Here is a 22,432-nt window from a genome sequence, read left to right as displayed (position 1 = left end):
AAAACTTTGCAATAATGAAAAGTAGTGACTGTTGAACCAAGTATTCAGTCAGGTAGTGGTGGGGTGCTCTTTATCGGAGGTATACCAGCAAAGATTAGCTAGCCATCCATTTGGGATGTTTTAAGTTGGACCCCTGCATTGAGCAAGAGGTTAGAATGAAGGACCCTTCCTCTATTCTGCTCCTTGCAATGTCCCTTAAGGTCCAAGTAGGATTCCTTCCTTGACTAGAGTTGTGTGTCTTCCCAAAAAGCAACTGGAATATCGAGACTCACAGAGATTCCAACACAAAACCTATCTCTGAAGGCCTGCCAACCCTTTATCCATACAGTGTGCTGCTGATCTAAGTCTTCATCCCTTTTGGGGTGAGGTATATTGGTAACCATTCTAACCTGGAAACCATAAGGTATTTCCTTTGAATATTATAGCAATAACAGTAGCACTTAAAATTTATATACCACTCCATATTGCTTTTATAGCACTCTCTGAGAGGTTTACAATATTGCCCCAACAATCTGGATCCTCACTGAATCAATGCAAAATGTTTTACAGATGGCACATGCCACCTGAAAAATTGGCAAAAATGTTTAAAGATAAATCAGCTAAATGTTGGAAATGCCATCAGACACCAGGATCGTATTAACATATGTGGTGGACGTGTCCAGAAGCAAGAAATTATTGGATTAAAATTAAAACATGGTTAGAAGAAATGATACAACAACATATGGATTTAAAACCTGAACTGTTCCTATTGGGTATTTTACCAGAGAAATTTAGTAAAGAAAATACATATTTGATTATACATGTTTTAACTGCAGCGAGGATAGTATTTGCGCAAAGATGGAGAGCAGAGAAAATCCCTACAGAGGGAGAAGTAATTAAGAAAATATTGGATTGTGCAGAAATGAATAGATTGACTTTGACAATTAAAGAAAGAGAGGAATCGGAATATTTTAAGATGGGGACAATTTTATCATTGGTTAGAGAAGAGATATATATAGGGTAATGTAATGAAATGAGTGAAGAAGAAAGAAGAGAAAGAAGATAGATAAATGTATTAATAGAAAAGCAAGAAATGTGGGAGAAATGTTATAATAAATGAAATGATAATATTAAGATATGATAAATAGTGGAGGAGTAGGAAGAAGACACAAAATAGATGTACTTAGATGATACACTGAATGATTGATTATGTATTGTATGTTTGTTTGTCTATAAAATAAAAAACTTTTATAAAAAAATAAATCTGGATCCTCATTTTTACCAACCTTGGAAAGATGGAAGGCTGAGTCAACCGTGAGTTTTCAGGATCAAACTCCAGAGTGTGGGCAGAGTTAGCCTGCAATACTGCATTCTAATCACTGTCTACCAGGGCTCCTATTATAGGCTTTTAATATATCTGTTTTGAACATGTGGCTTTTGAAATTATTCATGGCTAATATGATTTCTATCATCAGGAAACAGAAGAGCTACTAGAGCTACTAGAATAACCAAACAGTTTTATTAAACGTAACACTCTTAGAAGAATACACTCCAAATTTTTGAATGAGAATTCCACAGAGTTAACAACAAAAACATACAACTCCACCAAAGGTTTAATGCATCAAGTCTGGAGCCAGAGAAAAAGTTAAGTGCAATACAAGCATACACACAAATCATTAAACTTTCCCACCCCACCCCAAATATTAAAAAGTTGTTCTGCTTTTTCAAACAGGAGACATTAATTTGAAATGGTTTCAGAAGAAATATAAGACAAATTAAATTACAGCTCATTTTTCTAAAGCTCCAGCCACTTATGATCTCGCCAGAGAAATATATGCTTATAAAAATAATCACATTATATCTAATTTAGGCAGAAAAAAGTTTATAAAGATTGCATGGAGAGGCTGATCCCAAAAGAAATGCCAACAAAATCAACACCAACAATCCACTGGGTACTCCTTTCTTTTTCAGGACTTTTAGTATTCAATGCTGAAAGGATATTCCTTGTGATTGATACACCTGAAGAGAGAAAGAATCAGACAAAAGAATTAAATGGTACTTAAGTCTGTCGTGGGAGGGCAGGCCAAAGCAAGAATTGTATGTTAATGCCCTAAACTTGCTGTTTCGAAAGTCCTTGATATCATCTAGCACGAGTTTGCACAAACTGTGATCATCAAACAAATGTAGCCTTATCTAACATCCATCCCGCAGGGTACTTAGATCTGGCCCGCGGGGCTGCCCTGGAAACAGCGAAGGACCGGCCCACAGTGCCTCTGCCAGTGAAAATGGAGCTGGGGAGGGCTGCATGCGGTCCTCCTGAGCTCTGTTTCCACTGGCAGAGGGTTGCAGGAGGCCGTTACAGCCAAAATGGATCCCGGGAGCCTGTTTTCACTGGCAGAGCACTCAGGCCACCACAGGCGCCCCCATGAATGACGTCAAGCTGGCCATGCCCCCCCACCACAAGGTCAAACACAACCCTGATGCAGCCCTCAATGAAATCGAGTTTGACAGCCCTGCGTCTGCTGATTTGTTAAATAAATAAGAAATCAGTTGGTTTGTGCAACTTACTGATTGAAAAACAGCAGTTTATAGATCGTAAGAGCTAGCTTTGTTTGGATTTGTTAAATCAAAGAAATGACATGGTGGCTTGGTGTAACATGGGAATCCAACTAGGAAGCCTTGTTTCTAGTAAAATGGATTAGGTTGAACATATTGTTTATATTGAGGAAACTTTTTACTTAGTATAACTAATCATTTACCACTCATTCCATGTTATGGTTTGATCCATGGTTAACCGGGAATTCCCCCTCAATTCAAAAATCATGTTGTGCAACTATATTAATTTAGATCAATTCTAATTTCAAAAATGGTCATAAAAATGACAGTAAAACTAATTCCAAAAAGAGTAGTCTTTTATTTTGTTTCAAGATAATCTAAATATCCAAAACATGTATAATTTTACAGAAAAAAAAAATCATACAAAACCCGAATTCTAGTTGTGTTAAAAAAATTGCACAAAAGAAATCTCTGTTGTTCAGCTGCCCATAAAATCATACAAGGGCTTTTTAGAAGCTGTTGCCCAAGAAAGCATCATAGCTCTAGTTAGTACTGAATTGGACAATACTCCCAACATTTTCTCCAAATCATACTTACGAGGTCATTGCACATGCCCTCCAGTTCCTGTTGAAACTGAGGATGGTTTCCATGTCCTGCTTAGACAACTCAAAGTCAAATACCTAGCAGGCAGGGGAAAAAGTAACAATAAAAAATTATAAGAACTCCCAAAACGATATTTCTGTGGAATGACATGCTTGAGAAACCTTTAACACTGGGTGCCATATACTATATGAATCCCATTTCGTACAATTATTATCCAAAATTTCTGAAGGTCTAAGGAAGTACACTCCTGTTTTTCATTTATATTTAAGAAGAAATTGATTTTCTGCCATTGTCAAGTACAGTTCAATGCCATTCTGTGCCTGGTTTTGCTGCCTACAGAAATATTTCAGCAGCACACATTTGTATCAACCTATGTCTGTAATCCTCTGCTTCTTGAAAGCAGTTAAATTAAAAATAAACAGAACGCTTCTGTTTGCCCTGATCAAAACAAGCAGGCTAACAAAAATAAGGACGACATTTAAGCACAATCCATTCCCAGCACTTGGAAGTTTATAGTTGGCTTGGGCAACTATTTGGCAACTCTGTTGAAAATTCATAGTAGATTCCATTGATATTATTTGACCTGAGCAATAAGAATATATTCACTTTTTTAATAGTGATCTCAAAGCCACAGCATAATTAGAGTAATTATAGAGTTGCAGGTTACTGTTCGTGTTCCTTCTTCCCCAAAGACTGTAATTTTGGAACAAATGACACACGGAAATTATCATTTTATACAATATAGCCCTACTCTTAGCCAATTTTCTTTCCATCTCTGTGTTCATGTATAACTGTTATCAGTCAGAATAAACATTTCACAAAAAAGATCCTTTTCAGTGGGAATTGAGGTGCCAAAATTGATGATATCCTGAGGATTACAAAAATGTAGCAGGATGGCCCTAAGTAGTCCATTAGTGGCATAGATCAGTGTTTCTCAACCTTGGTGACTTTAAAATCTGTGGAATTTAACTCCTAGAATTCTGGGAGTTGAAGTCCACAGATCTTAAAGTCGCCACGGTTGCGAAACACTGGCATAGGCAAGAGATGGGTGAGCCAACCAGACCAGAAGAAAGGTAAAGGAGAAAAGGAATGCAATTAATCTCTAAATTAGCCAGTTCCCATCAAGTCCTACAATGCCAATAGTTGAGTGCACATGTAATAATCGTATTCTTTTTTGCTGATCACTACAAACCTCCATGCAGGTAACTCTTTGCCTATCAGCGTAGCTCATCTTTAATGAGAAATGCAATAACTGCCACATACACAAAGAGGCCCAAAGCAATTATAAGAAGCTACGGCTGGGTTGGGAAACATTTGCCTGTTCAGACATGTCTTCTGTTAACTCCAATCTGCTCCACCCGACGATCAAGAAAAATAGGAACTGTATCAAACAATGCCAGCAGGGCTCAAGAGTCTTATAATTCATTCAAAGCCACCTTTCAGTAATATCCGTCATTTCACAATTGGGGTGAGCGGTTTTGTTCTTGGGAGTGAAAGGAGAGTCTTCAAGCCGAATCTTATTTATATTTTCTCACTCTTAGTCAACTCATGAGCAACAAAGATGATTAGGGGACTGAATGCTAAAACATATAAAGAACGGTTGCTGGAACTGGGTCTGTCTAGTTTAATGAAAAGAAGGACTAGGGGAGACAAGATAGCAGCGTTCCAGTATCTCAGGGGCTGCCACAAAGAAGAGGGAGTCAAGCTATTCTCCACAGCACCTGAGGGTAGGACAAGAAGCAACGGATGGAAACTAATCAAGAAGAGAAGCAACCTAGAGCTAAGCAGAAATTTCCTGACAGTTAGAACAATTAATCAGTGGAACAACTTGCCTGCAGAAGTTGTGAATGCTCCAACACTGGACGTTTTTAAGAAGAGGTTGGATAACCATTTGTCTGAAATGGTATAGGGTTTCCTGCCTGAACAGGGGTTGGACTAGAAGACCTCCAAGGTCCCTTCCAACTCTGTTATTCTATTCTATTCTATTCTGTTCTGTTCTGTTTTATTTGACAAACTAAGTTCAGAAGAGGAAAGCTGAGAGTAATTGCACCCACGCATTCTAATACCTCATTTATTTTCACCCCCTAGTTTATTAAACAAGTCTCAATGATGATTCATCTGATGCACTAAATCACTAATCCAATAAAACACATTATGGCTCAGTGTAAAACCCAGCTAGGCTTTATGACATTGTCCATCTTTTTCTGAAGCATCTATTTGGATTAGAAGTTGTTTTTCTAAGTCTTGGGGTTTTTCCAACTTCTGCTATGAAATCCTATTACAGATAATAAGCTTCGGCTGATGACTAAAATTTAGCCCAAAATTTCTGTTGCTATGTGAGATAGTTGTTAAGTGAATTTTGCCCTATTTTATGACCTTTCTTGCTGCAGTTGTTAAGTGAATCACTGCAGTTATTAAATTAGTAACACGGCTATTAAGCAAATCTGGCTTCCCCATTGACTTTGCTTGTCAGGTCGTAAAAGGTGAGCACATGATCCCAGGACTCTGCAAAATGTCATAGATATCCCAAGCGTCTGAATTTTGATCACACGACCATGGGGATGCTGCAAGCGTTGTAAGTGTGAAAACTGGTCATCGGTCATTTTTTCCCCCCAGTGTTGATCTAACTTTGAAGGGTCACTAAATGAATGGCTGTAAATCAAGGACTTCCTGTAAATTGCAGGAGTTAGTAGAGAAAACATCACAAAATGTATGCTCTTCCATCTGTTGGAAGAACCTAAAGCAGGGGTGTGAGATCACTATTAAAAAAGCAATATATTCGTGTCGCTCAGGTCAATTAATATCAATGGAATCGGCTATGAATTTTGCTATGAAACTCAAGGCCTGTGGGCTGGATCCGGCCCACAAGGTACTTAGATCTGGCCTGCAGGCCCACCCTGGAAACAATGAGGGACTGGCCCGTGGTGCCACTGCCAGAGAAAACGGGCTCCCGAGCTCGGTTTCTGGCTGCGATGGCCTCCTGCAACCCTCTGCCAGCGAAAAGGAGGCCATCGCAGCCGGAAACTGAGCTTGGGAGCCTGTTTTCTCTGGCAGAGCGCATGGGCTGTCACAAGCGCCCCTGACATGAGTGACATTGAGCAGGCCACGCACACTCTGGCCACACCCACCCCAGCCCCCCAAGGTTGAACACAACCCTGATGCGGCCCTCAATGAAATCGAGTTTGACACCCCTGATCTAAAGCATCAAATTTGGAATCTTTAATAAACAGAAAAATCTCCATTTAATGAATAACAAACATATCCCACATGAGAGCCATGATGATGTATTTATTTATTAAATTTATATGCCATCCATTTCACTGACGAGTGACTCTGGGTGGTGTAGAATAAAACAATTAGTATGTTAAGACAAGGAAGACCAAGTTCTAATAATCTCTTAGGCAGGGAAGCAAGTCAGGTGTTGGCTGCACTTTGCTTTAATTAAACCACAAAAATGACTCACAACTATCCTTAGCGGGGAATATAATTGCAAATAACCATTTTTTTAGTGTTCAAAGCAGCATTGTATTTATATCATACATCAGCATTGTGATTTGGAGAGTCACTGGGAAGTCAAAAAATATCCATCTACCAACCCAAACCATACCAATCGCACACATTAATCCATAATCTCCAATGAAGAACTCTTCATCCTATCTTGGATTGATCTGGGTTGCTGATAACAACAACAACAACAACAACAACAATAATAATAATATAATAGTAACATGTAATATGTTACATGTTACATAGTAAAATTTTACATGTTGCATAATAAAGTGAAACATGTAACAGTGACACCCATTGTCATCGGGGCACTTGGTACTATGTCCAAGAATTTTATAAGATACATCAACAACTTCCTGCAATAACACCAGCGGAACTTCAAAAAAGTGCGCTACTTGGAACATCGTACATCTTAAGAAGGTACTTGGTTGATACCTAGGACGCTGGCAGCAACCTCTATCAACCATTAGCACCAGTCAATGGTATTTGTGATGCATTTTTGAATGTTCAGTTGACTGAGTTTCATGTTTAATGAATAAAGTAAATAATAATAATAATAATAATAATAATAATAATAATAATAATAATAATAATAATAATAATAATAAAAAACATCTGCCTATCCCAGGTCCTTGGGAAGCACCCGATAGGTTGATAAAAATGCCAAATCCAATCTAAACATCTGGCTGACTGTATGACCAACCACAATATGCTATGTAGGAACCAACTAATCCAGAAGTGAGTATTATTTTTACCTTGAAGTTTTCTTCAATCCGCGATGGAGTGATGGACTTTGGAATCACAATTGTATTTCTCTGGATATGAAACCGGATCAGGACCTGAGAACCAAGACCAGGCCAAACCAAGTAAGGATTACTCATCGGAAAAATTGTATCCTACTCCCACTCAACTCATGCATGTATATTAACAGGCTGACATACAAACTCTTCCAAGAACACATTGCCCCACACCCAGTGGTGAAATCCAAATTTTTTTACTACCGGTTCTATGGGCGTGGTGTGGCTTGGTGGGCATGGCAAGGGAAGGATACCGCAAAATCTCCATTCCCACCCCACTCCTGGGGAAAGGATATTGTAAAATCTCCATTCCCACCCCTCTCTGGGGCCAGCCAGAGGTGGCATTTGCCAGTTCTCCGAACTACTCAAAATTTCTGTTACCGGTTCTCCAGAATCTGCTGGATTTCACCCCTGCCCATGCCCCAGCAAAATGGACCATTCTTTTCTACACTATTTGGTATCTTGGTTAGTACAGCCTACCTAGGAGTTATATGTTGCTTCTTAGAGCAGTGGCCCCTGACCTTTTAGGCAGCAAGGACTGGTTCCATGGAGAGAGGTTTTTCCACAGACTGGAGAGGACATAGTTTCGTATGCTGCCTGCATCCCATGGATGGAGCTTTGCTTGTTTGCGCGACCTTGTTTTTGGCATGCCGTGGTTCGGTGCCAGTCCACGGACTGGGAGTTGGGGACTCCTGCCTTAGAGGATCTGTCCTTCCAATAACCATTTGATCTATGAGATTTCCTACTTAACTGCACATGTACCCACCTGAGCTGCTGTTTTATTGTGTTTAGCTGCAATCTCTTTAATTTTTGGATCATCCAGGAGTGAAGGGTCTTCAGGCTTGGCCCTAGCATTAAAGGAAACCAAGGTTAGCAAATAATTAATAACACTAAGAAAATTTACATTTAGTAGGAATAAAAGTATTGTTATCCAGATGCAAGGCTAACTAACTAGAATGGAAAATAATGCATCACTACAGTATCTTGTAACATTTTCCCAAATCAGCTTTTCTTCCTAATATATGATTTCATCCTCTACAGATTTCAAAAAAGAAGAAAAGTTCTTGTTTTTAGTTCAGGGGTTTGGCAGTGAGATGATAAGCATAGGGCTTAACATCTCATTAGCCCTGAATGCATCTGGTGATCTTGGAGAGCTTTCTCACACGTACATAATATTTACCTGAATCTCGTCTATTCAGTTAAAGTATAATTAATGAAGATCACCCAACCAGAAATAATTTATAAAACACATTGGGTAAATTTGTATAACAGAACAGGCTAAGTAAACTAAGTAAGCTGCCTAAAGTAGCCCCACCAGAAAAGTAGGCAGCAAATAAATTTAACAAACAAACAAACAAATAAATAAATAAATTCTTATGATCCTGTGTGTTTTGTATAAATTATTTGTATAAATATATTTTTTTATATTTAAAAAATGTATAAAAATGGGTAGGCTCACCTAGCACAGTATAGTTTCCTTAGGTTTAAACAACAAACACACTTGATGTGATTTTAGGCATCACATTGTATGCATCCAACTTTCTAATTTTTTCTCTCTGTATCAAATCTGTCACTACCTTACATGTAATCCGTTACCTGCATTACCTTACATGTTTCTCTAATAATTACTACTGCTTCTGTTATTTACTGTTATATTACATTATGAATGGTCACCATTAATAATCATTATAATTATTTTTATAATGTTTCCAGATTCCTCCTACTAATCACAAATACAATTTTTGTAGAGACAATAAAAAACGATTCAACTCATCCATCTATAGATAGCTATGTTATAACTGGCAAAAATGTCTCCTAATATTTCCAGGTTTCCACAAGTAGATGAAGTGGGGGTTCATCTGTTGAACTATGTGTTGTCCATCATCTTTTTTTTTTTTTTTGGGCAGATTATGATGGCTGGGAATGTTTGGTTTTGATTCAGAAATATCATGAGAACTACATTTCTCCATTTTGCTTTATAATTTGGGATTAGCCCACTTGCTCTGTATGCTGTGGACCCCGACAAGCCGAAGGGTGGCAGAGAGCTTCTTCTACTGTGGCTCCCACCATTTGGAATGTCATGCCCGTCGAGGTGAGATCTGCCCCCACTCTCTTGGCTTTCCGAAAGGGCCTGAAAATAGCAATAGCACTTAGACTTATATACCGCTTCACAGTGCTTTACAGCCCTCTCTAAGCGGTTTACAGAGTCAGCGTATTGCCCCCAACAATCTGGGTCCTCATTTTACCCACCTTTGAAGGATGGAAGGCTGAGTCAACCTTGAGCCTGGTGAGATTCGAACTGCCAAATTGCAGGCAGCCAGCAGTCAGCAGAAGTAGCAATACCAATAAGATTTATATACCGCTTCACAGTGCTTTATAGCCCTCTCTAACCCGTTTACAGAGTCAGCGTATTACCCTCAACAATCTGGGTCCTCATTTTACCCACCTTGGAAGGATGGAAGGCTGAGACAACCTTGAGCCTGGTGACATTCAAACTGCCAAATTGAAGGCAGCCGGCAGTCAGCAGAAGTAGCAATACCAATAAGATTTAAATACAGATTCACAGTGCTTTATAGCCCTCTCTAACCTGTTTACAGAGTCAGCGCATTGCCCCCAACAATCTGGGTCCTCATTTTACCCACCTTGGAAGGATGGAAGGCTGAGACGACCTTGAGCTGGTGAGATTTGAACTGCTAAACTGCAGCTAGCAGTCAGCTGAAGTAGCCTGCAGTACTGCACTCTAACCTCTGCCCCACTGCCTTTGCCAACCGGTTTGATGGCTTGATGTAGGCATCCCAATTTGGAGGTGGTTAGTAGATTAGATAAAAGGGACAAATAGGTGGCAATATGTTTTAATTTTAATGCTGAATGTTTTTAATGGTCTCATTATTTTATATTGTGCTGTAAACTGTCCAGAGGTGCTGGGTAGGGAGAATTGTGGCAAATAAATTTAATAAATAAAATAAAATAATTTCAGGGCGCGCATTAGCTCTTGAATCATTTCCATTTCCCATTTATGCATTCCAATGTGCGGTTAATGATTAGCAAATCAGATGTTCAAGAACTCTCAGCTCCGGCATCTTTTGCTCAGTGCAGGAGTAAAAGATCAAATATTCTCACCAGGGTCTATCCGGAGAGCCAAGGGGACTATAGGCCGTGATGGAGATCCCTTTGGACTGACAGTACTCAATCAGCTTTTCCTGAGTAAGGTACGGATGGCATTCAACCTACAACATATACAAAAATGGATGTCAGTCTATGTTTATTATCCCGAAACAGGTTGAAATTCAAAATGTTTCCCTTAAAAAAATATACAATCTGCATTTGGGTCAAGTTCAACTGTGGACTCAGCCAGCCAGCTTCTTTTCACTGTGGGAGAGAAAAACCATGTCCCGTTTCAAACAGCTTGTTTCTTCAGAAAACATGATTGCCTTTTTTAAAGCTACATTACCATCCATGTTAAATTTCAATCACAAGACTTCCCTATGTACCGTATTTTTTGGAGTATAAGATGCACCTACCTTTTTTGGGTGGTTTTTTTTTAAAGTTTTTATTTTTTATTTTTTAGACACACACATACAAACATACAATGTATTTTCTTTGAACAGAGTATTTGGCTGGTTCACAAATTTAAACAGTGTTCAGTCATTTCAATTAAATTTACAATTTCTATATTTCCTTTTTGCCATATTTATTCCTCATCTATTTTTAAAAAAAAACCAATATTACCCTTCATCCTCATCTCTAATCATAATCAAATTCAATTTTTCCCTTCTATTCTATATTATACCCCTTCCCATTGTCATCTATTTTTATATCCATCCTCACATTGGTTAATTATGTAATTATGTAATACAGTTGTTTAATACAAATTCAACATTTAATATAGATCAATTAGTTATATAACTATCTTTTTTGTATATTAATCAATATGAACATGAATATTCCAATTATTTCCATGCAATCCAATTTCTTACAAATCAATTAATTATATTTACCAATAATAATAAACCAAATAATTTTTCCCTTATGTTACTCATTTTCACATCTTAAACTCTCCCAATAACCCACATAGTTTTGCCCATATAATCCTCCAAATCACAACTTAATCATTTCTACTTTCATCACAATATATAATTAAAAATATTTCAATCATTACAATTTCCCTAATTAAATTTAAAAATGTTCTAGCTGTTATCCAAGCTATAATTTAATCCTTTTTACTTTCACCACCATATACCATTAAAGGTATTTCAAGTGTTACAGTTTATACTTATTCATATTTCTAAAAAAAATAAAAATTAAAAACTTATCATTGTCTAGATTTCAAAAATACAAAGACAAATATTCCAATTATTATTCATTTCATTTTTACAATCATGATTTCCCATTTATTTCTTACCTATTCATATTTCAATTCTAAATATGTATAACATTTTTCTCTTTCATTTCTTTTTCTTTTTCTCCCTTCCCATTTTTATTTTTGCCTTTTTTTTCTCCTTTTTTTCTTTTGTATTTAAAATCTTGAACTCTCCTTTTTTGCCCTAAATTTCCCATTGTTTGCACCTACCTTTTTTGGTGAGGAAAAAGAAGAAAAAGTAATCTCCCTCTGCCTAATTTTGCCTCCTTGCACCAAACAGCAAACAGTCTGCTTTACTTTTAGTTTCGTTTTCAGCATAGCTTGATTAGCACAAGGGAAAAAAAAATCTGCTCCAGCAATTTTCTTCCTTGAAGCAAGCAGCAGAGCCCTGTGCAAAACAGCTGAGAGCAAATCAGCTGACAGTTGGGAGGCTGATCTAATCAACTTGTGCTAATTAGTCTATGCTGAAGCTGGAAGGAGCTGTTTTTTCTTGCTGTTTGGTTGCAAGGAGGTAATTGCTGCAAGGCACAGGCCAAAGGGTGGGGGCCAGTGGTTGGGCAGGGCTACATTCGGTGTATAAGACGCACCTTTTCCCCCCCTTTTTAGGGGGGAAAAAGGTGCGTCTTATATTCTGAAAAATACGGTAACTGCATCACACTGCAGCCCTTACTTAATAGTTAGCAGGATTTTAATGCTGAATTTCCTTACTGCTGCTTAAGAAAAATTAACAGGTAAGCCCAATGTTTTCCCTTAAAATAAACTCCAACTTTATTTGTTGGCCTGGCAATTCTACCATGTTACACCATGATTTGTTTGATTTGTAACTCAGCAGGTTGTGTGACATCAACCACGTCTTGTTTAGTGAATAAATTATGATTAAATGTCAGGTTAATGTGATGCTAAATACTTCATCCTCTAGCCAAGAGAAATTTCACAATAATATTAATTGTAAGTAGATAGGATTTTTGTGTCACAAAGGAAAAAATAAATTTGGAAATCCTAACACGAAAGTCAAAAGAATATGTAACTTAACTGATAAAAATATGTCATTCATGCACTTTCACTGAGACTCTGAAAAAAGCATTGTTTTTACAGCCTTCATGTGTTGAGTTCTTCACTTACTTGCAAGTGTACAAAAAGGGTACTGTTACTGTACTGTATAGGGTTACATAAGAATTTACTTCTATTTCTGGCTGAAATGCTTATTAAAGAGACACCGTTGAAAGTTCCCAAAAATTCCCTGTATGAATCCTGATTATTAATCAGGAGCTGCTGACTGGATGGGGTTTGCAAGATACCTTATTTCAAAAACGTCTAGAAATTCAAAATTTATTTGCAAAACAGATACAGGAGAAGACGGTGCACAAGCAGAATCCGACAGAACAGGCAAACTATATTTAGAATATCATTTTACTCTTCTCTGTCATCCAATACCTCTTTTCAGAATATATCATGGACTGTAGAAATGCAAAAAGGCAACTGTTACAGTTTCTAATCAATTTGAATTTGTGATTGTATATTTATAGATAAGTTTGATATTTCAATAGATGATGTGCCTTCAAGTCGGTTTTGATTCCTAATGTTCTCAAAAATATTTTTAAAGCAGATACCATAAGAATCTCCTCTAGAGCATCTTTTGTTCCAATAATTTTAACTTATCGAGCTGTAAATATATATTTTAGGTTACTGTAAAATATCTAATTCCAGTGTCTGTAAAATAGTGTATTTTTCTAATGCCATACAAACTGGTAGATTCAATTTTTTACAAGTTCAATGATAATAAACAAACAAACCTTTCAGTTAGTGTATATCATGTTAAATTTTAATTTATAATTTCAATCAACAAGCTTCCTCTGAAATTCAAATTAGAATGACAAATCACTTAAAAATGTTGAGATCAGCTGTCAGAATGGTGAATTAAAGAGAGGGAAGGTGTAAGGCAATTGTACATTCAGAAATTTCCTCTAATCCCTCAACAAATCAACAAGTTCAGAGATCACCAAGGACCCCTGAGTTAGAAATACATTATTTTTATACTTATCTCTCTTTATTTAAATAATTCTTTGTAAAAAAGAACACTTCCTATGAATTTACCTGGTTATTTGCAGGTTTGTATTTCAATTTGGGCTTCTTCAAGATTCTCTCCAACTGTTCATGGTTGAAGTTGGAAACACCAATTGCCTTCACCAATCCAGCATCTACTAGTTCCTCCATTGCCTAAGGACATACCAATGACCAAATAGGAGATAAAGCAGATAAAGAGATAAAACATATATCAACAGAAAAATCTGTCTGATGTTAGTCTTTTTAGGACTTCCCAAGACCAGCAAGAGAAGAACCATTATAAAGAGGTTTGCATTCAGGAACATCACTTAGTACAACCTTCCTGGAATTCTACCACTTCACAACAAGCAAACTTCTGAACACATCAGGCTGTGAAAGGCAGTCGATGATTATTTTCATTCTTTTTGTATAATAATAATGAACTGATTATTACAGCATGTACTGAGAGAGAGTTGATATTTTCCAAGGCCCTCTCTTAAAGCGCCTGGGTCACAATTGCTGTAAGCCATGATTTGTTCTGTAAGTCAAATCTGGTTGAGTTCATACATAAATTGAAAGTAAAGCACATTTTGTCCTAAATGTCCCAATCATAGGGATTGGCTACAAGAGAGTTTCAGAGGAAGAGGAAGATAAGCAATTCAATTTCTGAAGTTAGAGGACTGGGTTATAACTTTACCAGCAGTTAAGAGTATAAATATAAATACCCACTAGGTCAGTGTTGGCGAACCTTTTTGGCACCGAGTGCCGAAACGGGAGTACACACACGCTCGGAGGAGCACCAGAAACTGCAAGAGAAGCTCGCTGGGAAACTGAGCTTCTGGTTTCCCGTGTGCACATGCATGCCAGCTACCTGGTCTTCCTGTTTCTGGCACGCATGAGTGTACGAAGACCAGTTGGCTGGCACACATGCACACACCGGAAACCGGAAGCTCAGTTTCCCAGCGCGCACATGATGCCAGGGAACTATTCCTCCAGTTTCCGGTGCTCCCGTGTGCACGAAGACCAGCATGCACGCTGGAACCCGGAAGAGCAACGGGCACGGCTGGCGTGCCCGGAGAAATGGCTCTGCGTGCCACTTCCAGCACTCCTGCCATAGGTTCGCCATCACGGCACTAGGTGAATAGGGCAGCCAATTCCAGTTACGACATCCTACAGGTAATCTTCGACTTACGACCACAATTGAGCATAAAATTTATGTTGTTAAGTGAGAAATTTGTTAAGTGAGCTTTGCACCATTTTATGACTTTTCTTGCCACATTTATTAAGTGAATCACTCTAGTTGTTAACTTAGTATAACAGCTGTTAAGTGAATCTGGCTTCCCCACTGACTTTGCTTGTCAGAAGGTCACAAAAGGGACACTGCAACCGTCATAAAAATGAACCAGTTGTCAAGCATCCGAACCTTGCTTTGGGATGCTGCAATGGTCATAAGTGTGAAAAATAGTTGTCACTTTTTTCAGTGCTGCTGTAACTTTATACAGTCACTAAATGAACTGTTGTAAGTCGAGGACTATCTCCATTTGTTATTTAGATATGCTTCAAACTATCATAGAATAGAAGGTGTGCAGCTAATAGAAATTGAATTGCACATATATGACTTTTCAGGATGCTTTCTCTCTCTCAAGAAAAAGGAATAAACTAATTGTAAGATTCACCTTTATTGATTCCTATTTTGCATATTCATATGCTTGGTGCATTTCATATTGAAATAAGTTGAAGATTAGATTACATTAACATCAAACATTCCTGGACAAAGAATTATTACACAAAGCCTGTCTAATATAAATATACATATAAAATTCCAGCTGTTTTGTTTTCTTTGGGTTCTTTTGCTTATCCTAAACAGGAGGGAGAACAGTGAGATTTAAATACCTTAATCTCTTCCTCTTGAAAGTTTGCAATAGCCAAGGAAATCCTAGTCTGCATTTCTAACCAAAAATATTTTTCATTTTTGGTAAATATCATCAAAAAATCAAAAGGGATCCATAATTAAGCAAGTTTATTAAAATAAATCATGAACAGAAAAATCTCCAGGACATAAAATTTATGTTATAATTTCAACAAATGCAAAGTTATAATATTTGCAATATAAAAGTACAAGGTATAAAATATCCACATTCAACCCACTGCATACAGCAGGGATGTCAAACTCAAGGCCCAAGGGGCCGGCCTGGAAATACAAAGGACCAGCTTGCGGTGCCTCTGCTAGCGAAAACGGGCTGCGGGTCCAGCAGGGTACTGCAGGAGGCCGGCCGGCCCATCTCCTCCCCGCTTCCGGCCCGCAGAGGACTACATTGCAGATTCAGCCCTCCAAGAAATCCAGTTTGACATCCCTCTGGCATACAGGGAAGAAACATCTTTAATTGAAATTGAACATACCTCCCATGTGTCTAAAATATTTGTGTTACTGGATATCATCATGCCTTTATCATCCACAGGAAACAGATTATCTCCTACCTGTCAATATATAGCAAGAGCCCAAGTCAGTTTACTTCTAAATAGGTGACACTGCCTTAGTCAGAACTGAGCATCAAATATGTGCATTTTACAAATATAAATGTGGAGATTTTATGTGTGTGTGTGTGTGTGTGTGTGTGTGTGTGTGTGTGTATGTATATGTATACATATGTGTGTGTGTTTTTATGCATACATTTTAATGTTTTGTTTGTTTTCTTAAAAAAAAATCTTTTGGGAGGTTTGTATCTTAACTTTTTGAATAAAAACGGTATATAAGAACCAAGCAGTGGAGCTTTCCTTAGTGGTGTTAATCAGTATGCAAAACTACCGGTAGACAATGCTGAAAGATTTCATGTCAGGCGCAAAGTATCTGAACCATACATTATGTTGCAATACAAAAGGATTTACTGCTCAGCCAATAGACAATAATCTAATCAACTAATGGTGAATTCTAAACTGGTGCTACATAAGAATTTACGGAATTCGGGAGGGGTAGTTGGATCATTTGTGACAATGTAATGACTCTAGACTAATTACTCATTTAACTCTGCCCCCTGGCTCTGCTTCTTTTCCTACATCATGTCCCTGATCAACTGAAGGACTATGCACATCGTCAGCCAAAAGAGTGGTGACATCAAAGTAAACATCATTTTTATTTTTTGAAGGTCACGGCCAAACTGCTTCCATTTGCATAATCAAAAATCTTTCACCCGTCCACAAAATGGTCTGAAACTGTCCCCACTGGATCTCAGCAATTAAATAGCTGAATTTAGGGTCCTTTGAGAGGTCTAAGTGAGCACTGACTCCCAGAAGTTTCCTGCTCCTATTTCAACCCTTTTAGGAAAAGTCAGAAAGAGACCATTTTTAGGGGCTTCTCAGGGTATCAAGGAATTACAAGTAGTTCACAATCGGCTCAACTTGTCCTCATTTAATGACTGCAATTGGATCTGACAAGTTGAAAGTCATGCAACTATGATAAGTTTACAACATTATTTCCCATTCGGTTGTTAAGCAAGACATCACATGACTATGACTTACAATTTTACCTCCACATCTCCATTTATTTTTTTTCATCAGTAGCAAGTTGGGAAGCACAAATAATCATTGTGTAACTCTGAGTTGGTCATAAATGTGTGCCTGTTGTAATTGCCTAAATAGTGATTGTGGGACACTGCAATGGCTGTAAATGTAAGGATTGGCTACTTTTTTTTTTACATTGTCATAACTTTGAGTGATTGCTAAATGAGGTAGTTGGTAAGCAAGGACTATCCGTAATAGGATGTGCTTGGTTCTGAATTTGGGAAGATGCTTTAAAAAAAAAAATCAAAGCAGTATCAAGTTAATTAAATAATGATTCTCTAAATTCCTTGCAGTAATTTTTCATAGCTTTACCTTGAGATACCAGAGGCTAAACACGGAATGTACTGATTGCAAAACAGATACCATAATCTATGTCCCCCAAGTAAGAGCACATTGTTGTACATTCCTTTCACAAACTAAAAACAGCACTTTCTTACATTCATAAGAAACTATTCAGCCAGTTACTTAAATAAAAGTTAAAAATGAACTTGAAAATATAAAAAGTCCAGAGAGGGCATCAGCAAAAGGTTTTAGAAGGCAGATTCCATGGTTCAGCCTCTTAAGATGCTACTGGCACCCCAAAATAAAAATATGTAATAGTTAACACCACCACACCTTACTAGGTTTTGAATATTTCACCCTGAAATTCTCAAAAGAGATGTTAGTCATTTTTAAATTTTCTAATAATTAAAAATCATGGTTTGTGGCTGTGTAGATGCCATCTAGGTGTTTCACGGGCTTTACTTTGCTAGCCCCAGGTTTATACCACCATCCTTCAACTGTAATCACTCAAGGACTTTAGGGTTAATTGTGTTCTAGTTGCCATTAAAAGTACCTTTGATAGGATCCTTACAAGCTTGGTGTTCTAAATACAGAGTGTCAAATTTATGGCCAGAATTAAATCACAGGAACAAGAAACCCGTTCAAGCACAGATTCACTCGAACAACAGAAAAATCCACCCCACAAAAAAAAAATATGTTTTGATTAGAGCTGCTTGTGGAGCTGGGTTTTCTCCCCCTGGCCATATTCTGTACATGACTTTTCTTATTACACTTTTACATACTCAAGACTTCTTCGCATCCACTTATCCAAATGGCGCCACCAAGAGCCTTGGTGGCGCAGCAGATTAAAGTGCAGTTAACTAGCACCAGCTGCCTGCAATTACTGCAAGTTCAAATCTCACCAGTCTCAAGGTTGACTCAGCCTTCCATCCTTTTGAGGTAGATAAAATGAGGACCCGGATTGTGGGGGCAATAAGTTGACTTTGTATAAAAAAGAGAACACCGCTTGGGGGGGTGGGGGCGAAAGCCCTACTAAGCAGGTATATACAAAAGTATGAAGGCTATTGCTTAACGCATTGTAAGCTGCCCTGAGTCTCCTGAGAAGGGCGGCATATAAATTGAACCAATAAATAAAATGCGTGGGAATGGAGGTGCTTAGCATAGGCTTTTCATTGCATGTTCCCCCTTCAGTTTTCTGATGCCAATCAGATAGCAATGGGGAAAGTGTGGGATGGACCGTCAATGATCTTCTTGTGGGCCTTGTGTTCCCAGGTGATTGACCAGGAGAAAAGCTGAACAGCTTCAGAAGTCTGGGAGCTGTAATCTAAACATACTGAAAGGATGAAGAAGCCTACAGTACCTGTGCGTCAGTTTTCCTCCCACCAGAAAGAAAAGAGAAGCCATATGGAGTACCTTACATCCTATTGGCCAGTGGATAAGGTAAAGGTCAAGGTAATTCAACTTCAAGGCCTTCAGAGTTGCCTGACAGGCACCCTTGACCAAAGACTTCTCATGGAACGTGCACCAAAGCTGTAAGAAAAACACCATGTGGAGAAGTTAGTTCCCGTGTTCCCTAAATTGCACACATGGGTGTCAACGTCTCCATAATAACTCCCCTGGATTATAAGGAATTATTTAAAAATCAGACTATTAATCAGATTTACATAAGAAACATGAAAAATCTGGAGGGTGGAAACTTTCAAGAAAAAGACCAACTTCCTTAAATTACCACTCCATTCTTCAACTCAAGAATAGACTGGATAAGGGCACTAAATTTCAGGTCAATCCCATCAGGAGGTTGGAGATGCCTAGCTGCAGTTGCTGCCACAATCCACATTACAAAAAATGGCCTTGAAAAGTAGTTCAAAAACTATGACCAGTACAAAAACAAACCCCACACGGCAGTGATGAATTCCAAATTTTTTTACTACCGGTTCTGTGGGTGTAGTTTGGTGGGTGTGGTGTGGTGTGGCTTGGTGGGTGTGGCAGGGGAAGGATACTGCAAAATCTCCATTCCCTCTCCACTCCTGGGGGAAGGATACTGCAAAATCTCCATTCCCACCCCACTCTGGGGCCAGCCGGAAGTGGTATTTGCCGGTTCTCCAAACTACTCAAAATTTCCGCTACCGGTTCTCAAGAATCTGCTGGATTTCATCCCTGCCACAAGGTTATTAACTGGATGGATAGAAAATTTCTTAAGTGTGATTTATACAACCATTGGTAATGTTTATTTTATTTATTTATTTGTATCCCACCTTTAATCATTTTTACAAATAACTCAAGGGAGCGAACATATCCAAGATATCTTCCTCCTCCTATTTTCCCCAGAACAATAACCCTGTGAGGTGAGTTGGGCTGAGAGAGAATGATTGGCCCAAAGTCATCCAGTTGGTTTTCACAATTAAGTCAGAACTAGAATTCGCGGCCTGCCACTTTCTAGCAGGACATTCTGTTGTGGACATTCTAGTTCTAATCTTGCACTCTTTATATAACTCTGGAACTAATCAGCATGATTTGACATAATTTTTAATGTCTACAACAGTTATTTATTTATTTAATTTGTATCCTGCTGAATCTTCCTAAACTCCAGGGAGATCACAAATATCCAGGGTATTTAAAAAACATTCAGAATTAAGGGTCCCCCCCCACTTTAAGATGTAAATATATATACCTTGCTGACGATAAAAAGATCCTCACGCTTTACAACCCCACCCTTGATTGCATCCTGAATACCGTTGCCAACTTCTTCTTCATTCTGGTACACGTAGGCACAGTCTATATGGCGATAGCCTACATCAATGGCCTTCTTCACAGCATCTTTTACTTTTCCTGGTGGAGACTGGACAACAGAAGAATCCTAGTCAAGAATCTTATTTGGCTAATTTGTCACATAGCAAGCAACTTACCTATGAAAAGTAAGATGATATTAGTTTAATATTTAACCACAGTTGGTTGTTTTGGGCAAGATCCAAAAATGGTATATTTCTTAAGATGGCAACCTTTGATCTGCACCTAAAGCTAAGCCATAAAGAAAATCATTTTACAGTATAGGATGATATGTGATTCCAGTTAATCATTATTCAGCTTGTCTATCATGCTAACAAAAATGATGCAAAAACACACATCAACCCTGCCTTTTGTCAATTTGAAAACAAAGTTTATTAGGAATAGAAAGTACTTATACTTAACCATGGCTAACAAAGACCATGATACAAAATAGGGTTTCCTAATCTTTCTAACCATGGTTTCCTATCTTGATTTGCAGCCAACATTTAATCACAATATGTACAGTGAAGCATCTAGGCATATCTCTAGGCAAGGAAAATGAAAACTGTCACATCTACATAGGCCAACTTTGCAACCTTCATTAGTGAGAAACTATATTACAAACATGAGTGTCAATAAACCACGGCAGATATCTTAAGGAGGGGTGCTAGCTTTCAAAGGAATAGAGAGTAAAAAGTCAGAATGCTGCATTTTAGCTCTTGATTGCTTATATCAGAGGTCTTCAAACTTGGCAGCTTTAAGACTTGTGGACTTCAACTCCCAGAAATCATAGCTGGCTGGAGAATTCTGGGAGTTGAAGTCCACAAGTCTTAAAGCTGCCAAGTTTGGGGACCCCTGGGTTATACTATCTTGGATGGGAGAGTTATTAACGCTTAGCCTCTTCTTTGGTAAACAAGGAATGACTGTCATTTCTAAGTCCTACTTACAATATAATTTATTTACAATTTTTGACGGAAATACTGATACAATTCAATACTCTGCAATAGCAAACATGAGAAGAGAGCAGAAAAAACGCTAAGCATCAAGGTTCCCGGAACTCCTTATGTGTTAGCCTTGTTGTTTGGCGATAATGGGAAATGTAATTCAATATGTTTATTAGTTTTGAATTGTTTTAGACCCACCTTTATTTTTGTAAATAACTCAAGGTGGTGAACATACCTAATGCTCCTTCCTCCCCCTATTATCCCCACAACAACCCTGTGAGGTGAATTTGGCCTGTAAGCTGATTAGTTCTAGTAAGGTGTTCTAGTAAGGTGAGTTCTAGTAAGGTGAGACTAGAACCGAGTTTCCTGATTTCTAGACTGGTGCCTTTATCACTAGACCAAACTGACTCTTTTATTTATTTTTAGATACATTTATTAGTTATTGGCTAAAACAGTATTTCTCAGCCTTGGCAACTTCTCTGATGGGTGGACTCAAGGCTATTTCTTGACAGGATGGATTTTTGATTGTACAAATGGGAACAATTTGTCTCCCAACCCCTATTCTGACCTTTTAAAACAACAACCTTGAAATACTGCTTACTTTGATGTCACCACTCTTTTGCTGATGATGTGCATGGTCCTTCAGTTGATCAGTTCTTTGCGAATGTACTGTTCTAGTTGGGCTACTGAGATATCAGTCCAATGCACCTGGACTGATTCTGTGTTGTTCATTATTGATGTAGACATTCGTGGTAGTGGGAGGTACAAAAGGTTCAATAACATGCAGCTTGTTCCCAATTAATTAGGATGCCAGAACTTGATTACTTCTCTGTGCAAATCAGGCCACTGATGAAACATAGTGTGCTGTAATACCTTCAATGTTTCTCAATCTTGGTAATTTTCCGAAGTGTTCAGCATGCTGGGGAATTCTACAACTATAGAAGCTGTAACCCAAAACACTCGGAGGATACCACTGCTTATTCTTAGTTAAAGCAGAAATTGTTTAGGATATTATCTACACTAAGGATTTATTTATT

At 38.1% G+C, this 22,432-nt stretch overlaps 1 protein-coding gene across 6 annotated transcripts in view; it reads right to left on the bottom strand.

Moving 5' to 3' along the window:
• Nucleotides 1-1,479: 1,479 nt before the first annotated feature.
• The window catches only part of LOC117655756 (aldo-keto reductase family 1 member B1-like), a 43,445-nt gene continuing 22,492 nt past the window's right edge, over nt 1,480-22,432 (bottom strand). For all 6 annotated transcript variants that reach the window (XM_087873669.1, XM_034403454.3, XM_087873667.1 and 3 more), the window contains 9 exons: nt 20,357-20,524; nt 19,099-19,215; nt 16,246-16,323; nt 13,897-14,019; nt 10,563-10,669; nt 8,209-8,290; nt 7,401-7,484; nt 3,133-3,215; nt 1,480-1,998 (listed from right to left, as the gene is read on the bottom strand). In XM_087873669.1, coding sequence (XP_087729795.1) covers nt 1,956-1,998; nt 3,133-3,215; nt 7,401-7,484; nt 8,209-8,290; nt 10,563-10,669; nt 13,897-14,019; nt 16,246-16,287 — 564 coding nt within the window. In that variant the 5' untranslated portion in view covers nt 16,288-16,323; nt 19,099-19,215; nt 20,357-20,524 and the 3' untranslated portion in view covers nt 1,480-1,955. The remainder of the gene's footprint in view (nt 1,999-3,132; nt 3,216-7,400; nt 7,485-8,208; nt 8,291-10,562; nt 10,670-13,896; nt 14,020-16,245; nt 16,324-19,098; nt 19,216-20,356; nt 20,525-22,432) is intronic.

This window comes from Pantherophis guttatus, chromosome 7 (genome assembly GCF_059756535.1).
Source record: "Pantherophis guttatus breed Tessera chromosome 7, ASM5975653v1, whole genome shotgun sequence".
NCBI lineage: Eukaryota > Metazoa > Chordata > Lepidosauria > Squamata > Colubridae > Pantherophis > Pantherophis guttatus.
This window is presented reverse-complemented; position numbering and strand designations above follow the sequence as displayed.